Raw genomic sequence first — 16239 nt, 5'->3', positions numbered from 1 at the left:
AACTAGCAGAATATGTCCCATGTTCTATAAATATCTCTATTGCCTTGAAAGACTGGCAAAACTCAGTGGTGGGTAAGAGTCTGGCTTCCTCACTCGGGGTAATGAGCATGGGTATTATATGCAACTGATGAATCACTAAATTCTACTTCTGAAACTAATAGTACACTATATGTTAATTAATTGATTAAAAAAAAAAAAAGGGTCTGGCTTCCTGTGTAGGTGCTTTCATCTGCATCTGGCTATGTATTTTCTCTCCAGAGCTAAGCAATGAGTTTTAGAATCTCTTTAGTTGTCAAGTACTTTTTTATTTGCTCATCTGAAAATGTGGTTTCTTCCACAGGAGCAGCTTCTAAATATTTTAAAGTTTTATCTTAATTTTTAAACATTTTGCCTTTATTCACTCATCAAATAATTATTTAGTACTATGATATATATCTATGTATATATATAGCAGCCTCTGTGGGATAAAATGGACATAGTTTTTTCCTTCAGGGAATTTATACATATACACACGTAATTATAGAAAGATTAAGCATTTAGTTATACAAAGACAAAAATTAAACATATAATTTTACAAAGGTTTACAATTACAACCTATAAGACCTGTGGAGGAAAATATGTAATAAGTGCAGAGCTATTCTGATCTGGGAAATGAGGGGAAATGACATTTAATTGGGACTTGAAGCATTGGTTGGAAGGAGCCAAACACGTGGGGGACAAGGAGCTGGAAAATATGTGCAAAGGCATATTCGAGGAAGTGGAAGGACACGTCTTGACCTTGGGAGACCACAGAGAGAGTTGAGGGAGAAGAGAATAGAATGAAAGCATTATGAGCCAGCATACCCAGGGCTTTGGCATCATTGTTGATGATGTCGGATTGTATCTTATGAAAAACAGGAGGCCTCCAAAAAGTTTTCAGCTGGGAAGGACATGACTAGATGTGTGTTTTTCAACAGACTTTCAGGCAGGCTGTCCTGTGGAGAATGGCGAGCAGGGAAACACAACTGGAGACAAGGTGACATTTTAGGCAATGATGGTGGAAATGGATTTGGAGATGAGCAAATGGATTCACTTATGAGGAAATATTTGAGAGGAAGAATGGATAGAGCTTGGTGACTGACTGAAGAACGCTCATAAGCCCAGGGTGCAACGTGGTCTGGTTTCAGCACAGTATCACATCGAAACAATTATTATTCCCACAGAAAGACAGACTCGGAAGCATTTCAGAGATTTACTCAGGCTCTTGAGGAAACGCCACATGTCTTCACAGTATTATTTTTAATGCACAGTAAAACTTCTTTAAGAATCCTTTTTTGCCATCTCTCACCCTCAGATTCTTTCTCACACTTAGGAAGAAGCATAAAAACAAAACTCTCCTCTCTGCGTGTACGCTAACATTCCCCAGCATCCGTCTGAAGCGGCTTCTCATTCCACCTCAGCTCTTTGTAGTCGGGGTTCAAGTACGTTTTGTGGCTTCTGAAATCCTTATCCCTTTGCTCGGTGGTTTGGGGATTCTGCACAAGAGAGCACAGCTCCAAAACGAATTCAGCAAATAAAGGGAGCAGAAAGTTGAATAGATGACTGTGTTTGCTGTTGTTTTTCTGCATAGTCAAATGTGTTCTGTGAGCAAGAGAAATGTGCGTGTGCAGATGGGTAGAGGAGGGCCCATTTATGGGGATGGGAAGCATAAGAAAAGAGAAGGTGTTGGTGAAAACATGAGATCCTGTGAACGTGTTAAGTCTAGGCTGGCTTTTGATAGCCTAGGGTAGCTGTTCAGGAGCCTGGTGTGCTGAGAGCTACCTTGTCAGAGTCAATTGTTAAATTTTCAAACATTTCAAACACAGCCACGAAAAAAATTAAATTGTATAAATGTACGGTTAAATAAATTATATTAAAACAAAGGTAATAAATGCCTTTAAAACTCATCACCACCTATATTTTACTATTATCTATGAAGTTCCATGTCTACTGTAACAGTATGATGGAAATACCAAATAAGGGCATGCAACGGTGCATCTCTTGCCTTCAGTGACATGAGATTGGGAGCTGGAAATCAGCCACATTTGCAGTATTTAAACTACAAAAACTGGAAAAGCTATGAATCAAGGCCTTCCCCACCCCAACAGCCAGTAACTAAATACTTGTCACCACCTCACTAAGAGACAACTGGGTAAATAAGTCCGGCCCCGGGAGACTGATCTGCACTGGAGATACTGTTGTGGAAGGAACCAGAATGTACATGTGGGATGGTGGCTTCATGGACTTAAAACAAGGCCCCATGCTTAGGAACGTCCCCATGTTTGGTTTAATGCTTTGCTATTGTCATCTTGATATTCTTAATTTTTGAACAAGGGGAAGCACGTTTTCATTTTGCACTAGGCTAGTGTAGGTGGTAGAGAGGTTTGGGTTGCCTGAGGGCTACTTGGTTTACTGCCTTCCTTCCCTCAAAACAGGTAGTCTGTCTTATTCCCTTGCTTGGTAGCATATTTGCACAGATAATCTCCCCATTCATTCTCTCAACCCGTGCATTCTTTACAACTGGCTCACAAAATTCCTTTCTCTCTTCTCTCTGTATTATTCTCTTCTCTTTGGTCTCCTTTGAAAACTGTGAAATTTCCAGGCATTAATCTATTAGGTAACTTTAATAAAAATGTTTCTGCTCCAGATGGCAATGTTTTACACATTTGCATTTTAGATGAATATGACACGGTTGTCAAGGCAATTCTGGAATCACAGAGAATGAGGACTGAATTTTTGTGTGTGACCAGAGGTAAGTTTCTTTGGTTTCTCTACTCCTTGGTTTCCTCATCTGAAGAAAGAACAATGCTTGCCTGAAGGTTATTGTGAGCATTTAATTAGGCAATCTACATAAAGACCCTAACGCAATGCCTGCTACCTGGTAAACTTTGGATTACTAGCAGTTATTATCAGTACTACTTTTGTTCATATATGATGCATTAGGAAGAGTCAGTAATGAAGTTTGCACACAACAAGGAGAATTCGGGGAGACTCTTCCTGGCCCCACAATATGTATGTCCCTGAGTGGATTGGACAACACCTCTTTACTAAAGTTCCACTGTCGTACCCAATCTACACGAAAGGCATGGATGTGAAGTCTTGGGCACAGACAGCTGTTTAGCCAGTTAGCCTTCTGGAGACAGTGAAAAAGCCCCTTCTCAGCCTAAAGTTAGGAGGCGGTAGGCGCTCAGAATATTGCAGGCTCCCCTCTTCACCTCTGTATCACCAACCTCTAGCAAAGCGCCTGGCACACAGGGGGCGTGCATTTATATTAAGACTGCATGCTAATGCCACCCAGGCTTCCCCTCCATCCCCCGAAACCCTTACTTCTCCACTCTTTCTGGGGACGCCCCGGGCAAAGCCTAAGGGACTCGGGCGCGCGCCAGGACGCGTTCGCGGACTCGGCTCCGCGCGTGGCTGCAGTCGCTACGGAAACGACGAGAAGTAACAAGTCCATCCCCCCCGGGGGGTGAGGGAGGCCCGCCGAGGCAACGGCAGCGGAGGAACAGCGGGAGCGCCGCGCCGCCGCCGAGTTCAGCGCGGTGCCAGCCGAGCCGCCGCGCCCCCGCCCAGCCCCGCCGGGCCCTCGCCCAAGCCGCCCCTCCCGTGTCGCCAGGTACCCCCGCGGCGGGCGTGTCCCCGGGGACCCCACACGCTGCCTCCCGCCCCGGGACTCGGTTGCGCACCACGGTGTTCAAACGGTGCCCACGGGACCTTCGCCGGCGGTGGCGCGGATGGTCGCCGAGGGAGCGAGGGGTCCCGGAAGGTCGAGCCCCCCCCATGCCTCCCCCCTTTTGTCTCTCAACGTACGTTAGGCTATTATTTTTCAGCCAATAAAGATCTGGGCAATTCCAGCCAGAATCCTAATTGCTTTCATTTGGGGAGCAAGCAAGAGAGGAAGGGGCGAGGTGGCAAGGCGAGAAAAGACAAGCAGTTTGAAGAGTAACACGAGTATGAAGGGAGAAATGGAGTTGGAGCATCTTTCTAATTCGTGTGTGCGTGTGAGCGCGCGTACCCCCCTCTCCCTCCGGCGCCCCCTCGGCTTGCCGGCGTAAAGCCCCACGCGCGCTCCTGTCGCGAGGTGGCTATCCCTGGGCTCTGACCGTAGCGTGCGGAGCAGGTGTGCTGCGCGCACGGCGAGCGCTGATTGGCTGTGCCGACTACGGTGAAATACCTTGGACGTGGACCTGGAGTCCCGCAGCCTTGCAGGGTCTCCACGGGGTGCACGCCAGGCGCACTGCAGTTGCTCGGCTTTTTTTTTTTTTTTTTACCGCGGGCTTGTGTGTTTCGCGTTGGTTTCAGGAGGCTACCCCACGGGGTGCGTGCGGTGAGGCCGCTGGGCAGCAGAGGCACCTCCCCTGAGAAGCCAGCAGGGCGGCGTCCCGCGGGGAGGATGAGCGGCACGGGCGCCCGGTCCAGCCACCTGTCCCAGCCGGTTGTGAAGAGCGTGCTGGTGTACCGCAACGGGGACCCGTTCTTCGCGGGGCGCCGCGTCGTCATCCACGAGAAGAAGGTGTCCAGCTTCGACGTCTTTCTGAAGGAGGTGACGGGCGGCGTTCAGGCGCCCTTTGGGGCCGTCAGGAACATCTACACCCCGCGGACCGGGCACCGCATCCGGAAGCTAGACCAGATCCAGAGCGGAGGCAACTACGTGGCCGGGGGCCCGGAAGCCTTCAAGAAGCTCAAGTGAGTCCGTCTGTCCCCCTCCGCCCGCCGTTTAATGCAACATTAAAGTGTGCGGTTCGCTCGAGCAAAGGCGTGAGCCCCGCCTCGCCCACCCGCGGTGTGTCCGGGGGCTATGACTGCGCGGGTGGATGCCTCTCTCGGGGCTCCCGCTGCAGCTGGGGCGGGCGGGTTGAAAGTGTGCCTGGGGAAGGAATTTCATTTGGGTAGCAGGAGGAGTAGGAATCTTAGAAAAGCATTCAGGGACCAAACTGGTGCATTAGCGTTTTCTGTCCTGTTTTTTCTTTCCACCTGCTTTTTTGAGTTTAAATACGATTTCTTAAACATTATTGAGAAGTACTGTATAGTGTGTAGTCACCAGAGGAGAAAATTGCTTTCTGCCCTCGGCCCCCCTCACCTGCTTCAATTCTTCCAAACTTTCTTTCCAAGTAGAACTGACCACGCCCCACTGTTGTGACCCTCCTCCCGCCGCCTACATGTTTATGCTATTAGCCTAATGCTTGGAAAAGCTTACTGGCGTAAGGTATTTGCCTATATGTCTGTCTGTAGGTACTTGCTGGCTAGACCTTCAAGCGCAGGGGGTCAGGATGGGCGCTTCCTCCCAGTTCCTGGCGGGGAGCTCACTCATGGTGGGCAGTGAGTTAGCACGCTGTGCTTGGATCTGCCAAGCAAACAGAGATGAACAAGATGTGACTCCTTGTTTTTAAGAGTTTGAGATCTAATAGGACAGAGACTACATGCGCACCGATAATTTTAATGTAAGGTACAAAGGAACAACTGCAATTAGAAAAATAAAATTATGTGGAAGTTCGCAGTTGAGGGACATTGTTTCTGGTGGGGGTGGGTATTGGAGGACCGGTAGAGTTTAATATTCCATAGGATTTTATTTACACCTTTATTGAGATATATTTCACATAACATAAACTTTACCTATTTCAGTCGTTTTTAGTAGGTTCATGGAGTTGTGCAACCATCGCTACGAGCTAATGTTAGCACATTTCTAGCGCTCCAAAATGAAACCCTGTCCCTCCCAGTTCCCGCTCCTCCCCATCCTCTGGCAACTGCTAATCTACTTATTCTCTGTCTCGATGGGTTTGTCTGTTCTGGATATGTCATATCAATGGAATCATACAACATGTGGCCTTTTGTGTTTCTGGCCTTTTTCACTTGGCATAAAGTTTCCCAGGCTTGTCCATGTTGTAGTGTGTATCAGCACTTCATTCTTTGTATTGTTGAAGAATATTCCACGGTTATGGATATGCCACATTTTGTTCGTCCACCGATAGACATTTGGATTGTTTCACTTTGGGCTATTATGCAATAATGTTGCTAGAAACAATTGTGTACAAGTATTCATTTTTCTTGGTTATGTACCTAGGAGTGGAATTACTTTATGTTTCATAGTTGTTAATATAACATTTTAATTGAAATTTGGCTTGGGCCTCAGGATAGCAAAAAATTATCTTTCCTGTAAAGTCTAGACCTGTGAATTCTAATTTTCACTATACAGAAATATTTTCGCAAATATCACTAATGTCTCATATCCTTTTTCCTTTCCTGGATCTGCTTAAACTGAGTTCTGAGTGTTCTGCTTTTTTGTTCGGCTAGACATTCTTTTTAATGCGAGGTGACAGATATATTTGGATTTAGATTTCCCTTCTTGGAAACCTTCTTTAGCATACTTTGTCTAACTTCGTAGACAAGAACTAAATGAAGTGATGTGCTTCAAAGATACTTAGAACCTAAAAGTCAAGAGACATGATGCTGAGCTGTTTATCAGCTGTGTATCTTTGGGCAAGCCACTTGACTCAGCGAGTCAGCTTCCTGATAAGGACAAGGAGTGTATCCATGCCTGCCTCACTGGGTTGTTAGAAAAGTGAGTGCTATGGATGTGAACGTGCTTTGTAAACATCAAAATGTCATGTAAATACAAAGCATCACTATGTCCATGTACAATACATGTTTCATCATGTATTTTGTTGATTTTTTTTTAAATTAAATAATTCCCATAAAAAGCAGTTTCATGGGAATGGAACTCTGTTTTGGAATCTATTAACAGCTCAAAGTTGCAGACTCACTTTTGTAACTCATGTTCTCTTTTGTTTATTTGGCACTACCAGCTCAAAAGATAAAAACAGGTCCAGTTCCAAATCAAATAGAAAGTACACTTCAAGTCATTCTTTATATAGATATAAGAGATTTGCATGGTTATTTTTGCTTTTAATTCACATACAAAAAAACTCCGAGTTTGTTATAACAGTTTCCATGGTTAGTTTTCCATGCTGACAGATGATTAGTGTATTTATTTCTGTTAAAGTAGTAGTATCTATGGTTATGATAAGCCCAGAAGATTTAAATGCTGAATATATTTGAAGCTTAGCAGTTGCAAGTTTACATAACAAATGGGGAAATTGACAGAACAAAAGAAAGCCCAGAAGATACTGAGGGTAATTTATGTCATTTAGGCCCTAAAGGATGTTGGGGAACTTAGCAATGGTAGAAAAAAATTATTCAAATGAAAATGATCAACTTCCTTCTTGAATTTCTTTTACTCAGATTTTTCCTAATATTTTTGAAACCATAATTAAACTTGAGGTAGCTATTAAACCTTTATTTTATTTTAAACTTTTATTTTAAACCTTTATTATAAATCTAGAGATAGTTATTTTCCCTGAAGTTTTCCTATGTGTTTTTGGAAGTTGACTCGATTTCATTAATCTTGTGGATCTGAGATCACTTTTCTGCACATGGCAGTTAAACTGTTTTTGCTCTTATGTCAGAAATCAGTCCCTGCAGATTTGCAAAAGAGCCTTTTTATTGCTAAACAGAGGGACTTTTGCCTTATGTAAACACCGTTCATGTAAGAAAAATATAATTTCCAGTGGTATTGATTAAAGCATTCTATCTAAAAATGCAAACAATAACAAAACATAGATAAACTTAATTCTAATATAAACTCTTTTTTTTGGGGCAACGCAGCACTGATGGTAGTTGAGGTATCTTTGTATCTATGGTTGTGAATTAAATGCTAGATTTATACTTATTTTTTTATATTAAAACATTTATTACCACCTGCTATGTGTGAAGGACAGTGGAACCGGATCACGGTGATGGACTTAGGGCTTGAGGTTGACAAAAGTGTAGTTTGCAGGTTGTACTCATGCTATAGCTAAAGAAGGATCACTAGTTAATATCTATAACAAGTAGTAATTTAGTAATAGGGGTCTCCAGAGGTTAACTAGTCCACTCATGTGCATTTTAGCGCAATCAATGCCTAACCCATCCCCCGTGGCTGAGCATTTCTGTATCATGAAAGTATTTTCTTTTTTTTTTAAGATTTATTTATTTATTTGAAAGAGAGAGAGAATGAGAGAGAGAGAGAGAGAGAGAGCACATGAGAGGGGGGAGAGTCAGAGGGAGAAGCAGACTCCCTGCTGAGCAGGGAGCCCGATGCGGGACTTGATCCCAGGACTCCAGGATCATGACCTGAGCCGAAGGCAGTCGCTTAACCAACTGAGCCACCCAGGCGCCCGTGAAAGTATTTTCATAGGGAAGAGGATTTCCTGCTCTTTCACAGATGGTCTAATGCATGCTATTGGTACTTCCTTTGTTGTTTGTTTGTTTTTAGATTTTATTTATTTATTTGAGAGAGAGAGTGAGCAGGAAGGAGAGGGAGAGAGAAAATCTGAAGCAGACTCCAAGCTGAGCCCAGAGCCCCATGGGGCTTGATCCCAGGACCGTGAGATCATGACCTGAGCCATAACCACGAGTCCTCGGATGCTTAACCTGACTGAGCCAGCCAGGCGCCCCAGTACTTCCTTTGTTTTGACCTAAAGGCTGTGATTAATGGAGCTGTTAAGGACTTGTATACCACAAACCACTCTTTCCATCAAAATCGGTTTAAGAATTAGAAATACCGCATAGATAGTCAGGGGCCAACCATTGTGGGGGGAAATGTTCTCTTGAAGAAATATGTGTTTCTAAGACTTCAGTTTCATTGACGTTGGGTGAAGAGGACATGTATCAGCTCGGGTTGGTGATGCTCAGAGCAGTTCCTACTACCCTAATTGCTTTCAATTGTTAGCTATTGATTTTTGCTTTAGGCTTAAGTATTTCCTAAGGCTTGCTTTACATTTTTATAATTTTTAGTAAGAAATTTACATAACTGACACAAAGGCAATAAAAGAAACCTTACTGTTTTGTTTTCCTCCCCCAGTTACTTGGACATAGGAGAAATGAAGAAGAGACCTATGGAAGTTGTTAATACAGAGGTAATGCAAACAATATTTTGAAGGTTCAAATAAATAACAATGCCATTTTTGTATTTCTTATAGCATGACTTAGAATTTGGGTAGCATTCTAATCATTTATGGACAAAGATATACATGTTCCAGGTTTTGCTTATGTTATAGCTGAAGAATGACCACTAGTTAGAATTGGCAGCAAGTAGTAAAAAGTACATCAGTGCATTGGTTCTGGATGGAATTTTGTTTGAAGGATATGCAACTGTTCAAAACAGGCTACCTTGCTTGAAATTGGTGACCAACGCTAAATTTCTGTGATAGAATTTGAGGTGTGTGAATTCTTTAAAAATGAGCATGTATTTGTTCTGGTGCTCTGGATTCTACGTCTTTGATGAAGACATTGGCAACGTGCAACAGGTGTGCAATGAATTTTTCAAATACACTTCCTTAAAAAGCTTATCCTTCAGAGGGGAAGCGTTCACAAGGACTGTAATTATGTGCTGAGTGTTCTTCTGCTGAGGATCAGTAGCTCTTGGTGTCTCTTACCGGCAGGTCTGTGCCCCAGCCCCACAGACAAGGTTCTGACTGATGGATGCACATCTTACGTGTGAGAAACCCACACCTTCCCTCCAGCTAAGAGACTGCATCTCTTGCACTTTATTTCTCACTGGTGAACCCCTCCTCTTCTCCTTTCTTCTAACCGCATAGACCCTGCTGTCACCTTTCAATTCTTCTCCACCCTTCCCCACAAAGCTTTCCAGAGGAGATAAAGAGAAAGAAGTAGAAGAAATCTGGGCATGCAGAGGAGATGAGAGAGGAGGTGAGAAGCAGCATGTCTGTGCTCTTTGACTACCCAAGCCCCGCTCCTCCCTGAAGCCCTCTGTCCCCCTTTCCTCCCCAACCCTCCCTCCCAGTGTAGCCAAGGATGATTTCATTCCCCTCACCCTGCATTCTCGGTCTTGATCTTCAGCACAGAGACTCTCCTCCCTAAAGTCCGTACCAAGGCCACACCCAACACCTGCTTTGAGCAAGAGGAGGCCCTACTTTCATTGCCAGACGGGAGAGTTTTGGGGTTCCCTGCATCCCAAGGGGAAGTGTGAATGCCTTTTCTCATAAAGATATCACTCTAACTCTCGGTTCTACAGTATTACTCCTGTTGTTTGAGGTAGAGAACTAGCTTTTGTGAGCTGTTCTGAGAACCCATTATGTGTGTAATTCTTACTGTGCGGAAACACCTCTCTCTTTTCCACAACCGATGTATAATTAAACTTTTAGAATTCATCGAGTTTAAAGTTAGAGGACTATCTGTGTTCAAAATTTGAGAACAGACTTGATAGACACCAGCCTTTCACAAAAACTATAGAGGCTATTTTCTTTTTTTTTTTTTTAAGATTTTATTTATTTATTTGACAGAGAGAGACAAAGCGAGAGAGGGAACACAAGCAGGGGGGAGTGGGAGAGGGAGAAGCAGGCTCCCCGCAGAGCAGGGAGCCCGATGCGGGGCTTGATCCCAGGACCCTGGGATCATGACCTGAGCCGAAGACAGATGCTCAACGGCTGAGCCACCCAGGTGCCCCATAGATGCCATTTCCTTGATCTAAGGTGGTGATTTCATTCAGCATTCGTGTCTCCCGAGAAAAGATGGCACCCTTTGTCGGAGGCGACTGATGACCACTATTCTTTGGAGGAAGATAATGTATCTCACTCCCAACCACAGGGAGAGATTCAGAGAATTCTTGAAGTGGGTCTAGAACATGGATACATAGAATCGGAGGGTGGAGAGTAGGTTCAAGGCGGGGGAGTTTCAGCGCAGTACGAGCACACACCACGCTTATTCAGAGGTGTTCCAGTATAAAGGGTGAGTAACGTTACTTATCAAAATGGGAGGCATTTCCCTCAAAACTGAGATAGTGTCATACCGTTCGAGTTGTCCGTGTTGGGCTACGTACTAAGGCCATCAGACCAGCGTACATGATTCAGTTATCCTCATTGCTTAAACATATTAATTCTAAGAATCCCCAGCACACGTTACTCTAGAAAGACCCTTTATAGTTCAGAGGCATTCTGCTGAATGTGCAGCTTTGTGTCCTAGCCCCTGCAGCTCCTTTGCACACGTGGCAGGAAGCCCGGCCTGTGGGTACTGGGAGTTAGCTGCACTCCTTCCCTTCTCCCAGAGCACCCTCACCCAAGCCCACAGTATGATCTGGGTGCTCTCTAGCTAGTTAATAATTTAGACACAATGGTATCCACTTGCTGACCACAGGTCACAGTAATGAGAGTGTGCGTGTCACCTTGACATTCGAAGTCCTTTTGTGGTTTCCGCCATTGCTTTCCTGTTCCATGAGGCTCATCTTCAAAGAGACACTGAAAGGACAGCCAGGCCTGTTCCTCTTCCTGTCTGTGGCCATATCACCGGGACAGAGAAAGGCAGAAGTCTAATGGACCTCTTCCATTAACCCCAAAGAACTGCATGGTCTTATTTGGCCAACACTTCGGACGGCAGGAGGAAAGGGGGAGAAGAAGAAGGAGATAAGAATTAGAAACTGAGAAGGCATCTCTGGGGGGGTTTGCACCTGCTCCAAGATGGGGTAGCACGGTGGGCTCAGAGCAGAATTCCCTTGTCTCCGTATATGCGGGTCTTGCTTTTACTGATATCCAGATAAAGGAAGCTTCTCGATCAGGCTTGTACTCATGCCCCCAGTCCTCATGCATTTTCTATAGCTGTCTCCTCATCTTTCTTCCCACACTCCCTCCGTCAGTGGTGGTCTTAATAAAGATGGGTTGCTCATCTTCTGACCTTGGCAGCTCATCTCTTATTTATGTCTTCCTGGTCCTCTCTTTGCTTCCTTCTCCCCGCCTCTCAGCCCAGGTGCAGATCTCTTGTGATGCTTCCACGTTCCAAGTCAACTCAACCAGCTTTTCTCTTTCCTTGGCCACCTAAGCCGGCTGTGGGAGTCCTCTGTCCTCCAGTGTTAGAAACCTCTAATCTGCACATGGGATACCTTTCCTCTTCCTTACCGGCCCCACTGTGCTCTTTCCCTTTCGCTCTAACTGAATGAGCTTCTTGTTTCTCCACCTCATCCACTTTGCCTTCAAGGGATTGGAAGCCTGTACTGTGCAACACAGGAGGCAGAGCGCTGGGGGCAAAGCTCAGCAAGACACGCATAACCTCTCACCCCCAGGAATTTATAGTCTTGCTTAAAGACGGATGTATGCCCATCTCTAGTACCAGACGATAAATGATTCGATTTGGTAGGGATTCAGTCCAGTTTGTGTGGCGCTGTTGATGTGCTCTTGACTCCATCATGTTGCAACAAAGTTGTTTGTGAACCCTTCAAATGGAAGCTCCCGTCTTTGACATAGAGTTGTCGATCTCGCCGGTCATCCTGCCCTGTGTAGCGCATCCTTCAGAGCAGGATGGTATTAATAGTCATCTGGAGTGCAGAGTCTGGTTTACCACCTGAGAGGCCTTGGTGCACGTCATCTAGAAGGGGACTAGGAGATGGCTTGGCTCCGGGGCACATGTGCTGGGCTGGGGGCCGTGGGGGGCGCCAGGCAGGAATGAAGCCTTCACCACTCTTCCTCTTGAGGGGTGTAGAGTCTAGGGGAGGAGACAAGGAAGCAGATCCACCATTGTTCCCCAGGGCACAGGTGCTGGGCTAGAGCTTTGCTCGGAGAACTGAGGAACTGCAGATGGGATTCGGGTTATGGGTCAGGATTGTTCGTTTTTCGCCTGTTTCTCTTAGATGAAGGTTTTGAGAATGTCCCTTTCTACAACTTGGTTAAGGGGGATTACTTAATACTCACATCTGTGTAAGAATCAAAGCCTGTCTCTTACTGAGGGAGTGGAAGTCAGCCGGGATAGCAGAGACAGAGAAATCCTTGCCTTCAGTCGGGCTTGGAGGATGGACCCGCAGCAAGCCAGCTGCAAAGTTAGCCGACGACATCGCTTCTCCCACGGTCGTGTGACCCCTCCCTGAGTGGTTCCCGCTTTTTCACTGCCGACGGTCCAGGCCTGCTTTGCACTGCCCCTGTTTTCCTGGGAGTTCTTTAATTGCTCAACTGTCCTCACCTCATAACGACCCCCAGTTAATCTCCGCTTCTCCTGATCTCACCTCCAAACTGCAGTCAATCCAGAACTGAATCTGCTTCCCTTAGGCACGGCTTCAGAATCCTTTGAGAAGCCAAACCTTACAAAAGATGATTCCTTCCTCCCTCTTTCTCAGCCTTGTCCTGTACTTTCTCCAAGTGCTGTCCCCGGCTGCACCTCATCAGTAAATATGATTTCATGAGACTATGAGTTTGTCCCCATTTCTGGTTAGTCTTTAGCTGATTGGGCTTGAACGCATGCCTCAGACCTGCCTGTTTAAATTGTAAGTCTCTGGGAGGTCTGCTAATTCTGCAGAGTACCTAGCGTTAATAGGCTGAATTCCCCATACTTTCAAATATTCCTTACCAACAGTTAAGAGAGACATCTCTTTGCCTCGTGCGTGCCTGGTTGTTCCGAGTTTCCCATACAAGCGGGATGTTGCAAATAATTTAAAGGTCTGCATGGCCGCCATCTATTTAGGTTTTGTTGCAGGGCTAAAATTAGCTGTAGTTAAACCTTTGTGTGATACATTTATTGTCTCTCCAGTGTAATGTGGAGAGTTGTATGAAATGAATGTTATTCACTTCACAAGGATTGATTGTGTGCCTACTATGTGCTAGACTTTGTGATTGTCCCCTGGGAGCCAAGCAACATGGCCCCCGCCCTCATGGATTTGACTATCCTTTCGCCTCTCTTGCTTGCTAGGATTGATTTTAACTCCGTCGGCAATGATCTTTGTTGAAGAACTTGTACATTGGTTTGGTTCAAGGCCCTCATTTTGAGGGCTAAATGGTTTGTGAGCTGAATGTCAGACTTCCCCATTATTAAAGTTACCTTGGTCTCTTAGGCCAATTCAGGCTCGGGCCTTTGGACTTTCTTCTTGGCCCCTCTGTCTTCTCTCCCTCTGTCTGATTCTTCTCTGCTCTACCACCAATGCAGTTTCCATCGATGTCTAATACAGAACAACCTGGAGCTCTCTTTTCTTGAATCTTGCTAGTCTGTGTTCTCAGAGTCAGCAGAAAAGATAATTTTTGCCCATTTCTCACATTTATATTTATGAAAAGAATCAAGGATCTGTTTGGTTTTCTCCTTCTTTTATCTGCTCTTTCTCACGTGCTAGTGGAGGTATCAGACACACGTGCACCTGGTGACCGGCAGGAGATCAGGCTCACCTTAGTCTAAGTGATCTGTCCACGAAGAGGTGTGCTTTCTGTAGTTTTGAGAAGTGGGGCCTTAAAGAGAAATCTGCAAATTAAAATCTGAACTAGAACCCAGTGAATGCCTTTTCGAGGAAGTGGGAGCCTCCTTGTTGGATAAGCCATCAGGTTGAATTCTCTTGAATCCATGTCCTTCATCTTAGATTTTCACTTAGGGAGAATTTGGGTAAACTTTGTTCCTTCTTAATGGGGAGGAACACTTGTAGGAGCACCTGAGAGAGGGGGAGAGATGAGAAGAGAGATTTCTGGAATATGGAAGTGGAAAAGTTTATGGTAAATGGGGGTTGTCCATACTTTAGGTTACTCTGGGGCATATCTTTGAGGTTTTGAATATAATTTTTAAAACTTCATATTTCAGCTTAATCATTAGGTATACTCTCTAATGAAACATACTATGAGATTTGCTATTTAAAGGCTTTTGTTTGGAAATGGGATTCTAGACATTAAATGGGGTGTAATTATTAACCTTGCTGTGGGGAAGGCATGAGGCTCTGTGGTTTAACTCACTAATCTTTAGCCTGGGAATTCTGGGTTCAAAGGGGGAGCTACTGTATAGTTAAAGTCCCAAATATTTCTTTCTCTAACTTAGGGAAAGATTTCCAGGTTATGTTAGACAGGCTTACTAATTTATTGAAGAATCAAAGAAGAGAAAACCCACATCTGTGAGTTCTTCCAACAATAATTGAGGCCCCCCCAATCTTTTATTTCTTACCCTCCGCCACCTCTCTAATATAACTGCTAAGTAAGAGGTGTTTTTCCAAGGATAGCTAGTTCCCATCAGTGGTCATGGTGATTCCAAGGTGAGTATGACCTTGCCAAGGCTCTATGAAGACACAGTTTTCTCTTAAAAAACAACTGGCTATCCTTCATTGTCCCTTCACACTTTCTTGTTTTACTTTTTTCTCAGTATTAAGCTGTCTATGTGTGTGTGTTTGAACAAGAGTGAGAAATAAGTATTTATGTCAATCAGGAAAATATTGGTCTAATGAAAACTATCCGTTAATAACCCTAATCAGCTCTGATCAGAAGCTAAAAAGTTGGTGATTTTAGTTTGCCCATTAGCATGAATCATGACATTTGTTCCAAATATTTTGTATTCTCTATTTGGAACTTGGACATGATTTTAGGAGATTGGGTGTGAAAGTGAAAGACATGTAATTAGAGCATGTATAATTTTTAAATTTATAGTAATAAGCTGTTCTGAGCAAAGACAGACCTATAATAAACATTTGGAAAATAATTACCAGCCTTTTAAGAAGAGAAAAGAAAAAGTATCTAATAAAATAAATTGCTAACCAAATGTATGTGTTTAAAAATACCACTTAATTGAAGTGTCAAACTATTCCTAATAAGACATTTAAGTCCCCACTAAACAACAAAACCTACTGAACAGAGAAAAACTTCTTGTTCTTATACTGCATGGGGTTCAGACACATACAAGATGAAATTTTAGGAATGTGTACTATGATTTGAAGTTCTGCCAAGGTATACCAAGCTTCTAGTTGTGCACTTACTAGAAAAATTAATACTTAGGTTCACATTTTAGGATAATTGTTAGGAGCTTATTGAGTTTTCTGGTAGTGTCAAAGAGACTATTCGTGATGAAAGTTTGATGATTTCCATATGGTAGGAATAATCGGGAAAGCGTGACTGAACAAATAGCCAAGTATAGCCAAGGAAGACAACTAAATTTTTCTCAGCCATATATTGAATACTGCTCAGGAATGATTTCACATTTTCTCAAGGATATTTATCAAGAGCCTGCTGAATGTCAGGCAATGGGCTAGATTCCGGCCATATAGGGATAAAAAGGCACTTACCATGTGCAACAAGGTAATTTTTGTAGGAGGACTCTGGAAAGAATACAAAGATTGAAACATAATACCAGAGATTGTTCCTTCAAGAAAATGATTTATTTAGACCTAATTAATAATTGGCTTTCATGCTCACAAAGAATACGGTGACTAGCTCTTCTCCGTCACAGCTG

At 44.1% G+C, this 16239-nt stretch overlaps 1 protein-coding gene across 1 annotated transcript in view; it reads left to right on the top strand.

The window, feature by feature from the left end:
- Window positions 1-4411: 4411 nt before the first annotated feature.
- DCDC2 (doublecortin domain containing 2) overlaps window positions 4412-16239 on the top strand; it is a 147260-nt gene continuing 135432 nt past the window's right edge. Inside the window, exons 1-2 of the mRNA XM_028107558.2 lie at window positions 4412-4704; window positions 8918-8972. Coding sequence (XP_027963359.1) covers window positions 4412-4704; window positions 8918-8972 — 348 coding nt within the window. The remainder of the gene's footprint in view (window positions 4705-8917; window positions 8973-16239) is intronic.

This window comes from Eumetopias jubatus, unplaced genomic scaffold (assembly GCF_037043125.1).
Source record: "Eumetopias jubatus isolate StellerSeaLion01/CBP00866 unplaced genomic scaffold, mEumJub1_p1.0 scaffold_6, whole genome shotgun sequence".
Classification (NCBI taxonomy): domain Eukaryota; kingdom Metazoa; phylum Chordata; class Mammalia; order Carnivora; family Otariidae; genus Eumetopias; species Eumetopias jubatus.
The sequence above is the reverse complement of the archived record's forward strand: the minus strand, read 5'-3'. Positions and strand labels throughout refer to the sequence as shown.